Source organism: Zonotrichia albicollis, chromosome 5 (genome assembly GCF_047830755.1).
Source record: "Zonotrichia albicollis isolate bZonAlb1 chromosome 5, bZonAlb1.hap1, whole genome shotgun sequence".
Classification (NCBI taxonomy): domain Eukaryota; kingdom Metazoa; phylum Chordata; class Aves; order Passeriformes; family Passerellidae; genus Zonotrichia; species Zonotrichia albicollis.
In genome coordinates, this window is record NC_133823.1 from 16,600,363 (window position 1) to 16,618,520 (window position 18,158).

The 18,158-nt window shown below is 40.4% G+C and overlaps 1 protein-coding gene across 2 annotated transcripts in view; it reads right to left on the reverse strand.

Moving 5' to 3' along the window:
- Positions 1-1,164: 1,164 nt before the first annotated feature.
- The window catches only part of SNCA (synuclein alpha), a 62,316-nt gene continuing 45,322 nt past the window's right edge, over positions 1,165-18,158 (reverse strand). For both annotated transcript variants that reach the window (XM_005485370.2, XM_005485369.2), the window contains 2 exons: positions 2,427-2,516; positions 1,165-1,470 (listed from right to left, as the gene is read on the reverse strand). In XM_005485370.2, coding sequence (XP_005485427.1) covers positions 1,438-1,470; positions 2,427-2,516 — 123 coding nt within the window. In that variant the 3' untranslated portion in view covers positions 1,165-1,437. The remainder of the gene's footprint in view (positions 1,471-2,426; positions 2,517-18,158) is intronic.

Below are 18,158 nucleotides of genomic sequence, written 5' to 3' on the forward strand. Positions count from 1 at the left end.
TCCACTGATGGAATGGGCACACAGTCGCAAAGATCTATTTCATGTTGGGCATGATAGTACCAGTAAGGCTGCAGAAAGCCAGAAAGGAGGTCAGTTCACCAACAACTTGGAAAGTTCATTCTCCTTGGGTCTGTGTCTCTTTTTGAGCATACCAGTAACATGCATTATATGGTTGTGCCTAAGTTTCCCCACTTTCAAAACCAGAAAATGATATTCTGTTACCCAGAACATTGAAAAGGGTAGCTGCAAGTCAAGTCCAAAATGCCACTCAAGACTAAAGAACCCTAAACATAAAACCACTTCAGGTTAGAGCTAACACTTGATCCAAAATAACAAATAATAAAACATGATAGAGGCAAAACCATCTCACATTTAAATCTTTATACTGTATGGAAGAATATCCAGGCAGCACATGTCTAAAAAGCGAGAGTAGACTGTACTTCAGCAAAATGAGACTTTATACAAGACAAATTCATTGCAACTAAGCCATCACTGTATATCCCAGCACTTTAACAACCTTGGAGCAGTAATTCCTCAAAGAGCCTCATGATTTCCTGTTAACCTGCTGCAGCCCACTATTAATGGCTTCATTCACTTTCAGGTTGCCCTTACAACAGCAAGTTTATTAGCCTACAAGCAAATCTGTCAGCAAAGCTGCATCCAGCTGCAGTAGCAGCCCTGATTTCCTCATTCTTCATGTTTTTTGTACAGATTTGGCTTACATTTTCTGGTTTTGCTCCTCCAGTTCCTTCAAAAGAAGCAACACAGCTTGAATGCCTCAGCAGGGGCTTTTGGAAGGGGAAGGTGTTGTTAGAAATCATCACTAATATAGAAATTCATTTTTAATGGGTTACGTTTTATTTGCTTCAGTTGAACACCATTATTTACAGACACAAGTTAATAAAACACACCACAAAACAATAAAATTTCAACAGCTAATATTTATAGGTGCATAGTTCATGCTCAATTACTTTTTTTTTATATGTATAATACATACACATATATATAAAGCTCTCACAATAAGTCATCTCTGCACAGAAAGAATAGTCATAGGAAACAAATAAAAACTGTATCAGAAACAATATCAAATTACTGACAGCCTATCAACAAAACATGTACAGAATTAGAAATAAGCAGTAGACACTTAGGTGTTTTTACTTAATATTTTCTTTTTTAACTTTTAAACTTGAAGCCACAATATCCACAGCACAACAATGACCCTGCCAACCGGCTTTCATTTCAGCAGGAGGGAAATGCTGGAACAAGGTGGATGCAGTCACAGATACTCCAATCATTGCTGATGGAAGACTTCAAAATACACCGTAAAAACTGTAAAAAAATTGAACAACTGGGCACATTGGAACTCAGCACTTGTACAGGATGGGACGTCTCAAGGAGTTAGTACATTTCAGGTGATAGAAAGGAAGGAAAGGACTCTCATGCTTCAGGCTCATAGTCTTGATACTCCTCCTATTGAGGGAGAGCAGAAATCAACACTGCTGGTATTTTAGATGAAGACATCCTATTTTCTCCATTTATTCTACTCCTGGTGGATTCGATGACCAAATATTATGGATTCTCATGTGACCAGGCTATGAAATGTATTTGGATTTTGTCACATTTCCCAGATTCTGTACCTTACAAGTCATGGTACTTAGAGGAGAATTAGACTTTTACAGTGATTAACACATCATTCAGCTGATGCTGCCAGGAACTCCTGAGGCCACCCATGACAATTCACTTGGAGAGACAGGAATACTGCTTCTGGGCTGAACAGCACACCAGGTGCTGCAGATCCTCATATGAGTCAGTAAATCATTTAAAGGAGTGTTTAACTATGGCCACATGAGCAGCATCCACAATTTCAGTATATTCAAGATGTTACCCTCAAGCCTTGAAGTCTTTTATTGGATCATGGCCTAAATTTTTTATACCTCTCATTTTCAGTCTTATTATCTGTGCCACCATAAAACTGCTAGTCCAACTAACAGTGCATCATGCCAGACATTGCAGAGAGCTTGTTCATAAAAATCAACAAAATAATTTACTCCCATAATTGCATTAACTTAGGATCATGCTTCACAAAGCATGATGCATTGGTGAGAGGCCAAGCTATTCAAACCATCTATGAAGATGCAGTTTATCTTGCATTCCCTATTGAACATACAAAAAAAGGATTCCTCAAAACCCAGGCACAAGTGTTTTGAAACACAGAAAATAAATTCCCATGTAACTTCCTTAGTATCAAAAGAGCACATAATTTTCTGACTCCCAGCATTATACCTCTGGCAGATCTTGGCCAGAGAGACCAAGTTTCTGCTGTGCCCTTGCACCAGCCTGGGTCAGGCTTATGTGACTTGAGCATGCAGCCTCCTCCTGCGGCCCTCTCTAACACGCATTCCCAGCAAACACCACAACAGATTTACCTCTGGAGGCATTTCATAAGCCTCGTTCTCAGGATCCACAGGAGCACCTGTATTGTTCACCATTCCCTCCTGCAGGAAGCCTTCTTCATTCTACATTTAAAACAGGGAAAGAAAAGTGACAGTGAGTGCTCGCCTCAGCACTCCCACCAAAGTGTGACTTTCCTCCCCCATCATTGGTTGACTTCTTGACCTGCCCTTTGGTTTTGGGATATTACCAGGGGTCATGGAGAGTGAGGGAACATGAGTTGCAGACAAATCTTCCTCATGTTTCACAGGGATACCCCAAAAGAATGAAAACTATCATCTTTTTGAATAGCTGAAATCTCATTTTTCACTTGCCATGAGGAGGCCAAGAAGTCAGTGTGAATAAAAGAACAGTACCCACCACCAGCTTGCTGAATATCTTGGGAAAATATTTTAATCCCATAGAAATGGTTTGGTCAAGTCATAAAGCAAACCAAAACAAGGTGGTTTTGGGCCTTAAGAAACCCATCTGGGAAACAAAGTCTTGCACAAATGGTTTAACTATCACATTAAGTTACCACATTAATTCATGTTTAACTGCTTTGGGGAACACAGTGGCAGCTACAGAAAAGTGCCTGTAAAAACAGGCCAATATCAAGACACACAAATGAAACAGTAATTCAATTATTTATTTTTTAAATGTTAAAGACACATCCACCCTCTCATAAACCATTATTAATTTTAAAGTTTAAGTCTTTTCATATCGCAAAAAGGTGGAAACATGCTGCTTTTTTTCTTGTTTTAGAATCTAACTGTACTGGAAAATGCTTTTTTCCTTTAATGGGTCATAGCTTTACATGCTCTGTTATGTCAACCAGCACGTTACTCTATGCACTACTGGTATATGATACATGACACAATACTCTTACCCAGCTTCTTGCATTTTTTTTCTTTATTACAGGAGCACTTCTATTTTATACAGCAATTTTAGTAAGACACTCTTGGAGTTTACAAGATGGCAATGGTGTGAGGAATAACATGCTGAATAAGATTACTAAAGGAAGATTATTATTCTCCTAGAACTACAGATGCTCTGTACCATATGAAACAAACACAAAGAAAAAAAACCCCAACATTTTAATTGGGCCAATCCTCCTTGGAACTGCTACTCCAGAAGTTCACAGAGAAGCAGCATGATCTCTGCCAGAGCAGAAGCTGCTGGCATTCATCCTGAACTGTAAGAAAACTGATATGAAAACAGGCAGTGTGTCTCAATGGATCTATTGTGACTATGCTGACTTATAACAGGTGTAAACCTAGACAGAAATGCACTAAAACCAATTACAGACACTTGGGAAGGAATTAATTTAAAAAACCCCACCTGCAGGCTGGTAAAGCAGACAGAAATACAAAATTAAGTAAATCATAAACCAGCCTAATGAAATAATTCTTCAGAATCTACAACTAAGACAGCGGTACTAAATTAAATTTAGGATACAGACAAAATGAGGATAAGAGAAGCTAAGCCTGAAATTCACCTCTGAAAGCTTAACACAAAATCAAATCTAAAATGCAAAAAAGGTGGCACTAAACCCTCTTTACCTTCCCACATTATTTACTGTGCTTCCCCATTTGCCACATATTGGCTCTCTCTGGGGTTTAACCAAGTGACCTTAGTCATAACACTCTGTTCCTCACTTTCTGCACCATCCCAAGGACAAACTGTGACTTCATCTGCCAGATACCTAGTCTTCCTTGGATCTGTCACCTTTGGGATACATATGTAGGTACACATTTTTCATCCTCACCATCCAAGTTTACAATGTACAGAATTTATATCCATAACACAGATTCTTCTCTCCAGCTCTTACTTTAGACTTTAAAAGCTCCAGTATGAAGAGATATCTGGTCCTATTACTCCTCTGTGCTTTTTCCTTTGGAGGTAAGCAGCACAGTCTGTGTGGAGTCTAACTTCTGCCAAGTTCCCTCCATGCATGTGCCTGCTCTGAGTAAACACCCTGAGCTGCTCTATGGCATAGACAACATGGATAAACCCCAAAAAGCCAAAGGACTCCAATGAATTACTTGCAGGTACCTTTATTTAGATATTTAATAGGCACCAGTTTGGTTTTCCAGAACTGCCAAAAATTTGGGGTGTTCAACACAAAAGGTAATTTTTCAGGCTTGAAATTATGAGAAAAACGAGACCAAATTACATTTCTGCCTCATCTTATTAAAACCCTTGAGCTCCCCAGATTACTTGACTTCAGTATTTACCTACCTTGGTTTCTAAACACATTTTAATAGCATTTTTGCCTGTTTGCTTGTATGAAAAGTAGCATCAATCTTTACCAGCTTTGACTGAAATAGTCAAATAAAGTGCGTCATGCAAATTTTACAGAGGTTACTGTGCCCTTGCCCTGACAGACCAGTTCTAAAGACATAAAGCTCCTGTCGCATGCTCTCCTGCTTAATCCAAAATAAAATTTAATTTCTGCTTCCCCCAGTCATTAAGGAACAGCTTCAGCTAACAATCAGCTCATCAAGTAAAACTGTGCCCAAAATCAGGCTTGAAGGTGCACAAGAAAGCATGTACACAACTTCATGTTATCTGTAGCAGGAAAACAGATGGCAAGTGAAACTGCCAGGACCATTATTAATGACAAGGAAAAACACTTGCCAGCTGCATTTCAAATAAGAGCTTCAAAGTCTGTATGCTGTTTTTTTGTTAGGAACCTCTGCAATGGATCTGGACTGTCCATCAGGATTATACTGAAACACAAGGCCTAAAAGACTGAAATTATCATCTTTCCAAGTCCCTTCAGCAAGTTCAGGACTTAGATTTCTCTACAGCTTCAAAGAAAACAATCAGCAGCACTAGAAAAACACAACATCAACCACATTTTTCAAAGGAAGTAAATCATAAGCCATAACAAACCTCCAAGGGACCTCCCTGCCCAGGAAGGGTTTATCACCTTTGCCCAGCTGCAAGCAGCACCACAAACACCACCTCTCACGTTGATGTCACTGCAGTTCAGATGAGGATGACATTACTCAAGGTCATCTGTTGCATAAAAATGCACAGCAAAGGTGACCACCTCACTTGAAATGGTGGCATGCTCCACTTCTGATGTACAGCTCCCCAAAGTAAGGGTATCGCAAAAGTAAACCACCGCCCCCAGTAACACAGAGCCACCTTAAATCATATTTTACCTCCTTTAAAACAAAGAAATGCAATTTTACGTTGTCATGATCAGTAATTCCAAATCCTAATTCAGTTATGGAAGAGGAAAACCACCCAAAAGACCAATTCTTGTCTTAATATGAAAGACACATTTTTCTCTAGAAGCTGCAACCTCTCTCAACCACACTGAAGGGCATTTCCAGAGGGAAAGACTTTTTTCTATTAGATCATCTGAAAAGCTCAACTAAAGCTACTCAGAGATGAAGTCAGTTTTTGACTGGGGAGCATGAACTCTTTCTGGAAAAACACTTTTAAAAGGGGAAATTACAACTCACCCAGTCAACAAGGTGTTAGAAGAATGGTGAGGTGAGGACTTCTGCTTGTCCCCTAAGGATTCCCTTAAGGAAAAATTAATACCCACCCATATATCAGTCTGAAGCACAGTCACTCTGGTTATATTTTGACTCCAGAGAGTCTCATGCCCTCAGACCCTACATTACAGGAAGAAAGCTTTTGTGCTATCCCAAGCAGAGCAGACCAGGCTGCCATTCTCAGGCATTAACAACGGTGCCACTTTGTGCTATCAGCACTTCTGCCTGTGAGAGCTGCACAGAGTCCATGAGCTGCCAGGCCACCTGGCAAGCCCATGCACACTTTTCCCAGGAATACCTGGCTACATTATACAGTGCATCCCCTCTCTTCCATGAGGTTCTCTCATTTCATCAAGCAACCTGTGTCCTTCTACAAACAGAGGAGATGGTGTCCCATCATGGTGAAGTGACACTTTTGTACGACCCTGGGCACCAGCTCTGACTCAAAGAACAGGTATGAATGAATATAAGTGGCATAAAGGAGCATGAAGCAGAACTGCAGTGATGGCTCCAAAACACTGATTCCTCCTCTTTTACTGTGGGAATCAATCTGTGCACAACCATGTGAAATGACCAACTTTTGCAATAAAACAGTAATCAAATTAATAAAAAACTCCTCCTGATGACCTGGGCCTGTTAAAATACAGAATATTTGTCAAGACTTCAGAACTACTCCTTTTATGATGTAAATGCCACCAAATAGGTTTTTCTTATTTCAGTGTTTTTGGTGAAAATTGCACCCCATTCTTTCCCACTTCATAACAATCTTGGTTGAAGGGAAGAGACTGTTTAAGATCCCCTATCCATGAAAAACAGACCAAGTGGTCGACTCCTGGTAGTGCTCCTATGTTAGCACCATGTAGTGAAAGGGTCACCTTCAGGAGTGTGCATTCTGCTGGTGTTGTAATGCCAAGTCATTGCTGTCAGAAAAAAGGTAATTTATCCCAAGTCAGAGACAAGAGCAACTTCAAAAGGAAGAGTTACAATTGTAATTTAGTGGCTGATCTAAACACTATACTTTGCCATCTCTCTGGTTAGTAATAGGTTTTTTCTCTCCATTATGAACACTGATGAAATCTTACAGTCACGCATAATTCCCATGATTACTGGAGACTAATTCCTTCTGGAGTGATTCCACATCCTGAGATAAACAATCCAGGCTACCAAACTGTCTGCTCTTGGAACATTTATACTGGCAAGAGGCAATCACTCTGCAAGCCAGGAACCACAGAGGCCAGAACAGACCTCCAGAAATTGCCCACCTAGAGCAGGTTGCTCAGGGCCACTCCTGATCAGGTTTTAACCATTCCCACAGACAGACTCCACAATCTCACTGGATAACCTCTTCCAGTGTTCAATAAATACACAGTGAAAACTTTTTTCTACATTGAAGTGGAGTTTCCTGCTTTTCATTTAGTGCCCACTGCTTCCTGTCATTTCACCACTGAAGAATCTGGTGTCAGTCTCCTTGACCTCCACCCCTACCAGGTGTTTATACTCATTGATAAACTCCCTCCCCCCCAAACTCACATTCATGTTGTTTTGTGGTTGCTGATTTTCTGTCTGTTCTTGGGACCTCTACGGAATTTCCCATACAGATATTGTGGGAGAACCTTTTCTCTAGTTGAAAGCCCTACTGATGACAAATGCAGTGAGGCTTGCTTCAAACAATAAAAAATTAATGTAACCTGAGAAGTCATAGCAAATTCCAGCAAAACAGATTATTAAAACTCAATGAGCACTGGTCACTACATCACTTGCCAGTCCATTATTGAGTGTTTCATAATGTAAAACTGTGAACCAATTAAATTTGATTAAATTAAATCTGTGTAAATTAATCAAATTAAAACTGTGAATCAAAAAACCTATGAACCAAGACAAAAGGCCTTATTGAAAAGGCAATGAACTAGAAGAGGGGAAAAGCTGGTTTACAAGATAATCTTCTGGAAAGTCCTTTGAGACCCCAACAAAACGTTCATGCAAAGCAATTTTAGCGTAGCCCAATTTGTTGTACACACACTCCAGCTGGTACCTGTGGGAGCTCAAAATAAAATACACATCTAAAAGCATCATTACCTTGAAAAATTATCACATACTAATAGAGTAATGCCTGCCTGCCAGCTACGGGCACGTACATCTTTGTGGGCCCAGATGTTAATTGAAGCCCAGCATTAGTGAATTATTGAATTTGTTGTTGTTACAGTCTGGATAATGACACTAGTAATCTGTCTTTATTTATTTAGGGATAAAATTGTTTATCCCTAAAGCTGTTGGTCCCGTGCCTGTTACTGCATCCCAAACCTGTAACCTGGCAGGGCTGCCTCAAGCCCTTACAGCTGCTAACTCCATTCCCTGCAGCCTGACTAAGCCCATTCCATTTTTGTATTATCCACCTTGTGAGAGCTTCTGTCAGGAGCTGTCAGTCATTATATGGCAGAGCTTAAAGTAAAATGTTGGGATTCCTTTCTTATACCCCCAGTGCAGCTGTTATTGTTCCTGTGAAAATTTGCCTCCTGCTACAAGCTGAATAACAATTTGCTGTGCTTATGGGCTTAAAATTCCCTTTTGAAAAGAAAATAATTTGCATTCCTTTTTCTCCAAAGTATAGTCCACCTGGATACTGTACTGAAGTGAAAAAATAACTGCCTTCCCCATTTGGTAACTCATTTTTTACAGCTCTTTTGACCATAAAACCCAACTTATCTGGATGGGAGAAAGACCCTTGAACAAAGAATCCAATAAGAGGCAAAGAATCCAACAAGAGGCAAAACAAAGCTATGCTAAAATGGCCTCAATTAATTTACTTTCCTAGTCCTAAGACATTATATTTATGGAACTGACTGAGTTAATACAGTGACAACTGAATTGCCAGGTCAGGTTAGGATGCTTCAAAGCTCCAGCTCGCTCATTGCAATAGTCAGTCCCTCCAAGACTCAGCTATAAATGACAAAGCATTATCATCAGTCCAGTTGTTTCACTCCAGAGGTACAGAGATGTATCTGTGCACTACCTAGAAGTAGACCAAACTGTTTTAATTATCCCTAAGCTGAACACCTAAACGAAGGAAATGATGAGAAAGCATTTTGTGGGAAAGAAATTAGCTGTTCCAGTGCACAATTCATTTAGAATACCAATAAAATGAGACTGTCTCCCTCCTTCTCCTCAAACAGGGAGCTGAAATGAAGAAGAGACATTTAATTAAACAAATAAATATCAGCATTAGCACAAATCCAATGAAGGCTAAAATAGTGCCTGCAAGTTCTACAGGCTGCACTCTGATTTGCATTTTAACACCTTTCAGTGGGCAAGGACAAAAGTGAAAAGGAAAACAAATGAGGCTTACAGAAAAAGGAATAAAGTGTCTGTGGAAACCTGCAACCACAGGTCCACCTTGGTGTCCACAAATAGCTGGAAATAATTTCTGTTTATAACAATCTACAAACTGTTGCAAATGCCTTGAAAAATAAATTTCACAACACACTGTGCATTGTGAATACACAACGTATTGTGTAATACACAATAGATGGTGTATTTTTTTTTCCTTGCCTTCCTTTAAAAGTTCCCAGTATTACTTGTACAGATGAGATGCCTTCAGAGAACAAGAGGAACATTTCTGTGAGAAATCAAATTTGCTGAAACTCAGATGCACATTTGCATTAAGCAGGGTGGTAAAACTCCTAATTAGAGCTCCTGGAATGTTGCTATTTGCTGATAAATGAGGATCACATGGAGAACTTGCTCATTGCACAGGCCAGACCAGAAGCTGATAGAGTTCTACAGCAACAGACGTGCATCAATTCCAGGTGACAAAGTAAGAGGCTGCCTAAGGGCTGAGTCCATGTGACATCAGCAGCACATGTGGATGCATCCAGGACACACAGCCCTTTCAGCTTCATCCTCTTCTGCTTCCCAAATCCATGGTGACATTGAAAACTCCATGGGTAGGGAAAGAAAAAGCTAGAACACATAATTTGGAAAGACTGAAGTTATTTCTAATTGCAGTATAGTGGGGGTGATGCTAACTAGACATCACGTCAGAGATGTGGCCCAGATCTGCCTCTCCTCCCATTCTCCTGAACAAGGTAATAACAATAATTTAGAATAATAGATTTGCTCAAACAGTAGCTGTCACTATATGCAACAAATATCCACTATTATTTACATTCCTAAAACTGAAATTTCAGACTGCAGTTCCACAGAAATCTTCAGTCAAATAATACCACTAATTCCAGTAAGGATTTTGAAGAAGGGCCAAGGACTGCACTGAACTGTTTGCTCAATCTTACAAAGTAAGAAGGAACAATAAACAGCCTGAGTTTATTTTTATTGGTTTTACTACATAAAGACACCTTGACAAAACTGAGTAAGTGACTGAAATAAATAACATGCACCTCAACAGGAAAATATTTATATAAGTGTCACTTAGGCACTCACCAAATCAAAGATGATGGGAAAACAGTGCACAAAAAAAGAATTACAAAGTCAAAGAGTAACATAAGCCAAAAACGTCATCTTAGTGCAAAAAAAAAAAAAAAAAAAAAAAAAAAAAAAAAAAGAGGCCATTCTCTCATGTATTAAGAAGGTCTATCCAGCCATAGGGGGACTTCTCCTGAACACAGAATTCAGTCTACACAGTGCACTTGGTGGGACATGCCCAAGGAGAACAGCAGGAATGATCACATCCTAGAACAGAGAGGAAAATAAAGGAATCTGTCAGACACTACATCTGTCAGGAGATCCATGGGATTAGCTACACCCATCTGTCTCTTTCTGTAATGGAGGGTTCTCCATTCTGTGTGAACCCATTACCAAGAGTGACCTCCAAGGACGATATCTAAACATTATCTTCATTAAATAATACTAGCGCATAATACATGACCTTGACAGATCACATTCACTAAAATAATGGCACACATCAGCTGGGAAGTCAGCATAGAAATGAGCAATATTGGTCAGACTTGGCTCTACTAGGTCAGTAAAGATAATTTTAGATAGTGTGGTCTCAGTCAGAACTGCAATGTTATTTTAATATATTTTATATAAAACAGTTTGAAGATCATAATCACATTTCAATGTTAAGCACATTTTTAGTACAGATAAACTCCCGAAGTTACTGTATAGATTCCATGAGTATATATTATCTAAGAAAAAAATTCAAGGAGAAGAATTAATTTCCTCTTAAAGAATTCTCCAGTTACACAAACAGTTGATTCAACACACTATCATGTAAAACAGCAACCTCTAAACCATAGCTATTTCTCCTACTCTTAGAAAAAGTTCTCTATACAGATCTGCAGGCCCAGCCACCCTTTGGCATTAAGCACAGCATGAGTCCCACTCACATGGCCCCAGAGAGAGCAAACCTTCGAGCCCTGCACCCTGTCCATCTCCCGTGCCTGTAGGCACAAAGCTCACACTCACTCACTCCCAAGGAAGTTCTTAAAGAAAGGGGAAGATTCTCTCTTCAGGTCCTGGGAAGAGGGCAGGTTTTGCTCCCTTTTGCTTTTCCCTGGATTATGAGCAGACGAGCTACTGCAACCAGCACTGACTCATTTGCTTGTTCTCTCCAGCACACTGAGCTGTGGGCTCACAGGTGATCCAGTGGCAGGATGTCACCTTCAAAGGCTGGGATTGATTGGCAGGATGTGTAATGAATGAAGTGGTCACCCTTCAGTTATTATCAGTGAGCATTTCTCTAAAGCATTACTTCAATTCCAACCCATTATAGCACTTTACCCAGCTGGGGAATTTTAAAATATATTTCTTCTATGGAGTAAACTAGCACTTGCTTTGAAAAAAACCCACTTGCAACAATTGTTTGAACTACAAAACTTTCAGGAGTACTTCTTGCCATTGTGATCTATTCAGCAGCAGATCAAACACTACAAAAGACTCGAGAGACAGCCTGCATTTTAAAATTTATACTCCTGAAGCAACACTCTTCATCTAGAAGCAAGTACACAACTATTCTGAGTTTTTACTTCAATTGGGAAAGGTCCAGTGGCACAAAACACAAACAACATGAACATCTCTTCAGCTTATTCTTCTCCCATAGAAGAAGAAATAACTCCTTTTAACTAAGTGGAAACAATTTCTTAATATAGGCTTCTGAGTATGGTGTAGTATGCATTGAATTGATATTTCATTGAATATTTCTGCTGTCTTGCCCTCCTCCCCTGCACTGCTATTGTTATCTTTGCTTTTCCCTTCTGGCTTAGATGCAAGCAGCAGACTGAAGCCTGCCATCCTCTACACTGCATGAGAGTGGACTTCAAAGCAACAGTTTCCCAGGAAAAACTCTGCTCTCTCTGTCAGTATAAGCCCAGTGTAGCTTTCCCCTTCACTGAGCCATTTCCATACTCACACCTGTAAGTCTGAGGGCAGCCTGGGTTTATGATCCCCTTTTCAGACACCTGCTGCCCTCCCAGAAGGGATGGACACTAGAAAAATCTTCACTACTACTTCACATATAAGAAGTCATAAAGAGTGTAAGCTTGGTGCACCCAAATTGCAACTCTGTTTTAGGCAGGTTCAGCTTTCCCCAAATTACTCCTAACAGATGTCTGGGAAAAGCCACTTAAAAAGCCTTCAAGTAACAAAGGTTTGATACTGAAAAAACATTACACTGATTCATTTCAGTCTTGTCTGGGCTAACCCAGCTTTTTCTGTCCACACAACACAGGAAAAACGTGTGGAGCATCCACTACCCTTTGCCTGTGGTGCTCACTTATGAGAGCTGCAGACAAGTTACATCTTGCTAGAGCTGGGATGAGGCCACTTGCTGTTTGGAACACAGTCAAGTGAGGCAGAGATGCTGCTCACCATGCTGCTGAGAAGGAAAAGGAGGGCAAGCCCCAGTGGTGCCAAAAGTCCAAAAATTACCTGAACCAGAGTGCACTGATGATGATCTCAGCCACAGATGAAACTTCAAAGGGGAACTGTTGCTGCACTGTTTTTACCAGAAGGAGCCTTCTATTAATAAACTCTGTTAAACCATTTGACATTAAAATGCAGAGCTGGTTTTAAAGGATCAAAGCATTAAGTGTTAGTTATTAGAATTGTTAAAATGACACTTTGCCTCTGGTCCTTTCTTATTATTAATCACAGTAGCTCCTCAAACTTCACCAACTAAGCAGGGGCTGCCCCTGGAATGCATTTAAGTCACAGTGAAGTTATCACCACAAACTGCTAGAATTCACAGGAAGCAGTCAGTTCCACAGCCACTAGGAACAATAGGGAAGTATCACTTTTCACATCAACTACTCTGATTTGAGAGAAAGAATTCTAATCATACTCCAGCCCTCACCCTGTTTATGTTTAAGCATACCAGAGGAAAAAATTATGCATACACACACAGAGGTAAGCATAATTTTTGCTAGAGGTAAGACATAAAAACAGTAGTTGAGATAAAAGTATTTATTCTGTTCACAACACCGAGAATAACAGGTAAAACCACAAATCTGCCAGGAAGTTTTGCGTGAAATACTGCTTAGTAATTGCACTCACTACACCATCTACTTTGGGGATAAACAGGAAAAACCAAACCACTTTTCTTCAATTTCATGGCATAACAGGTGATTTATAGAAGTTCAGATGAAGCTGAAGAAGAAAATAATTTCATGTATGCCACATGAATGAGATTGATTACCAACAAAGCTTACTCTGTGAGACAAGAATGCTCAGTTAAAACACAGAAGGAGTGACAGAACACATGTAACAAATTGATTACAGTTGGTACAGCTCTTTCTTCTACAAGCCACATTTGTAGTTCCTGAACAACAATACACTGCCTGAAGCAATACAACATTTCCTCCATCATAATGAGAACCTAAATGCTTCTCTTCTGTATTTTCAGAATTGAGGATGAAACAAAAAGACTGGCAGGATGAGACCATGCTTCAGAAGATGTGTACTTATCATATGACTCCCTGTAGTTTGAAAACAACACAAAGACCTATCTGCTATCAGCCACAGACATTGCTTCTCTACATGTGCTGCCTGATGAACATTTGGATAGGAACCAGAGCCAGATCCTGAGAATCATCCATGCAGATCTGAACACAAGTGACTTGAAAGACTGCCACAGCTCGATGCCCAAGTGTTTCTAAACACTCCAGCAGTACTACTTAGGCACTCAGCTGGTGAGTTTATGCACAAATGTCATTTTAGAAATCACCCATAGTGGAAAATACTTCTGTGGAATACAAGGTTAAGAGTAAATGTACTTTGACATGAACAAAATGAAATTCAGCACTATGCTGTATCATCACCTTTTAATAACAAGCTCCAAATAATTCTATTTCAGTTATCTGATAAGTATTTGTGCATTCCCTCAACAGGGGTATTGCAATGGCTCTCATTAAAGTATGATCATTTTTGTAGTTGTTCAGCATAAAGCCAAATGATGTGCTTGCTGTTCCATAACAAGCATTGTTCAACAAGCAGAATCAATGATTAAACACAGGAGTGAAAAAAGCAGTTCTTGCTCTCACACACGTGTATCATTTCTGATACAAGGAGGCAACAAACCAACTGGTCCTTGTTCTGTGGTTTAGTTGCTCATCTGCCTGCGATTATCCAAGAAAGGCAGTGGCATTGGAAAAAGCAACAGTTGACTGCTCTAATGTTATTAACTTCTATCCCATACCTGGGGCAGACATAAATATGTGAAGTGTGGGTGCTTAGTGGGCTCCATTCACCTCAAGTCACTTCTGCTTGGATGCTCTCTGGACCATCTGGCACCCTCTAAAAGCTGTTTACAGAATGTCTCCGTAAGACACAGAAGAAGAACTAGGGCCTCAAGTATTCAGAAGCATTTTTCTCAATAGATTATTGCATAAAAGAAGTTCAACACATACTTTGCAACAGCAACAACAAATGTAAACCATATTATGTGGCTGCATGGAACTTATTTGCCAGCTGGACTTAAACCATAACAAATATGTAAGCAATCTGACAAGAGAAGCTTAAAATAACATTGCTGTTGAAAGCTTAAAAGCTCATCTACTTCAACTTGAATTATTTTTAAACATTTAAATTCATTCATTTGATTCAGCAAAGATTTTCAAGCACACACTTAAGCAAGTGGTTAGTTCCACAAAGGCAAAGCTTTCACACAGGTTTAACACTAACAGAACAATGTAGCAAGTCAAGAATCACCTTCAGAAATCCAAAGTGTTTCAAGTGCCAAAAAATCTAACCACTTAACATGGTAAGGTAGGATATCTTAGAAATTGGATAAAACCACTTTCATCCAGTGAGACAGACTCAGTGTGTATCCATCTGTAATCTCCCAGATGAAATCAGTGACAAGTGAGCTCTTCTACTGTACCCTCATTGCAATCAGAGCATTAAGGTTCAGATATAAAGAGACAGCATCCAAACAAAATGTGTTCCTGACACCACTTCCAACAACCCTGTGGAAACCAAGAGTTAAGTCAAAGCCAACTTAGGAGACAACATTCCCCTAATGACTATTCACTGCAGAATCCCTTCAGCACTTGAGACTTTTCTTTTCCCTGCTGCTGATTACCCTGTGCAGAGGAAAAATGCTCCAGTGCTTTGTGTTGTGTGGGTGATGCTCCCATTTCCCAGCTGAGTTTGGTTCAACATTTATAGAAGGGATAAAGCATTCTGAATTGGCTTCTCTCAGTAAAATGACTCAGTGATCACTGTGCAAGTGGGAGGACTTCAAGCATTTGACACTGCTTCTCACATTCTTGCTGTCACAAATGCAAATGTTGGGGAATTTAAACTCGTTCCTGTCTTGTCATTTTAAAATCCTAAAGGGACCTTTGATCATTCAGTGGCTTGTTAAATATTTAGCAGTCAGGAAGAAAGGATTTTTTTTCCTTCTATGATGGTTTAACTGGTTTCAAATCTAATACTGCTTCCCTTATGTGAATACAACGTATCAGCATTTTCCTCAGAGAAAAAAAAAAATCCCTTCAATTAAAAATTGATCTACCATCTAAACAAATGAAAAAAGAAGACAGAAGTAATATAAACAGAAGACAGGGTTGTGAACCCCACAAGCTACATAACCTGCATGCACAGAGCGCAGGTACATCCTGGGGGCTTAAAAAATAAACTTTAATTACTCTGTCCTTCACCTTGCCAATATTGGCTGGGGACATGCTCAACTTGTTGAAGGCAGCACTGCCACCACCCTCTTCAGAGATATGGGGCTTTGATATGAGGGCAGCAATACCCCTAGTGCCACTGAACCCCTTGATGCCACTGAAGCACACATGATTGTTTTCATCCTAATAGCCCCCACACTCCATGAAGATATGTGTCTCTAACCCAGGAGCAGAAATGGAGCACCAGGGAGCCCAGAGCTGTAAGCAGCCCTGTTGTGCTGGCTCAACCCTGCTCACAGCCTGGGGAGAGAAGGCTCCTGAGGCCTCCCACACGAAGCCTCTCCCGTGCCTGTTAGCATGCCTGTTATATTAATGACTCATCTTCAGTGTAAAGCACCAGCTCAGGCTTCTCATTAATCACCTGCAGTGTGCTGGCTCCTGCAGCCTGCTCAGAGTCCCTGCTAATTCGGCCTTCAGCATTACAAACACGGGCAAGGAGTTTGTGGGTCAGGCCCCACTGCTCAGTAAGGACTCTAACTTCACAGAAAACACCTGACAGTCAGGATCTGCCTTTTCCAACCCAGTGTTGGGTAATTCCTGGATATTTTTTATGAGCCAAAATCACTGCTTTTGAAACGTGATTCTTAAATTACATGGGTGGCCAGGAGGTCAGTGCTGGCGCATTGCCAGTGATAGGCTCAGACAGAGAACTGGCCCTGTACCACAGCCCAGTCCACCCTTCCTGGAGAAAAAACAATGAATAGCTTGTCCAATAGTATGAAAAACCTGGAGTAAAAATGAATGCATTGTACTGCAAATTGATTTACCCTTCAGGGGAAGAGAAACAAATTCTCTCAATATATTCTGAAAAAGGCTCTATACATGGTATGAGAAGGAGAAAGCCACTGAGAAGAGCTGCTGGTTGTGATGAGGAAGGACTGACTTTTCATGGTCTGTGGGCACTTCCTCTTGTATCCCAGCCACCACTAGAGACATTCACAGCTCCTTCTTTACAGCTGTTTGGATTTTAATTACTGTTTCTTCATTATTTCTGTAATAACTTCATTCTATTCCACTTTACAGATGACCTTTTTTAATGCTAACTAAAAAGTAATATGGTTTCCTACTCTTGCTTAAAATGGGTTTTGCACAAATAGACAGCAGGCCAAAGTGCACTGTTAGCAAAAACGAACAGCCTATAACTCATGTAAATTTATGTCCACCCACTGGTTAGCCCATCAATTTCTTCTCTTATGAAATGTCAGAGCACCTGTCAATCTTGCAGACAATGTGAGAGGCTTCACCACAGAGACTGAAAGAACAACTCTGCCTTCTAACTTGCCCCACCATTCGATGGGTGCACTGTCCAGTACAGAGGTTAGAGCCCAGACACAGTAGATATGCACCAGAAACTCAACAGACACGTAAGCAGTGCATCAGGGCTGTACTCTCCTTGACACACCACTTTCTTAAAATACACACCAGACACCGCACAGAGGGGATCCATCTAGAGCCATGGATTAGGTAGGTGTATACCAGAGCAGTTGGACTGACTTTAGATCCCATGATTGATCACTTATCAATCCTGACAGATTGCTTATCTACCAAGACTATTTTTGTATTATTGGAGCACCAATTCCCAGGTAGCTGGTCAACCTCAGTTCAAAAGCTGCGCTTCATTCAAGCCAAAAGTACACATCTTCATGTATAGCTCTCTCCAGAAAGGGGACAGCTTCTCCCCTGACTGGGACTGCCAGACTTAACCTACAAAAGCCTGTAACACCACTAAGACTGGATGTAGCAGGCTATGTAGCTAACTCCCCAGCATTTGTATCTTAAAAACGCCACTCAATTTCCTTCCACAGGACAAGTGTCTGCAGCGACCCTAAAGGAAGTGTTCATTCCTTCTTCCCTTGCCTGCTTAAAATAAATACCTTTTTGGCACAGGAAAAAACCTACTTTTAGACCTGCTACATATGAGCAATACATTTTGCTGTAAGACAACACACTGAGACCTGAGCTTATGGCAGCAAGGGGCAGCCCACAGCTGACAACACTCAAATCAGCTGAGCTCATGTCACAGGCAGCATTGCTTTTCTGCCTGAAATACATTTTGTTTCCCCTTCTACTT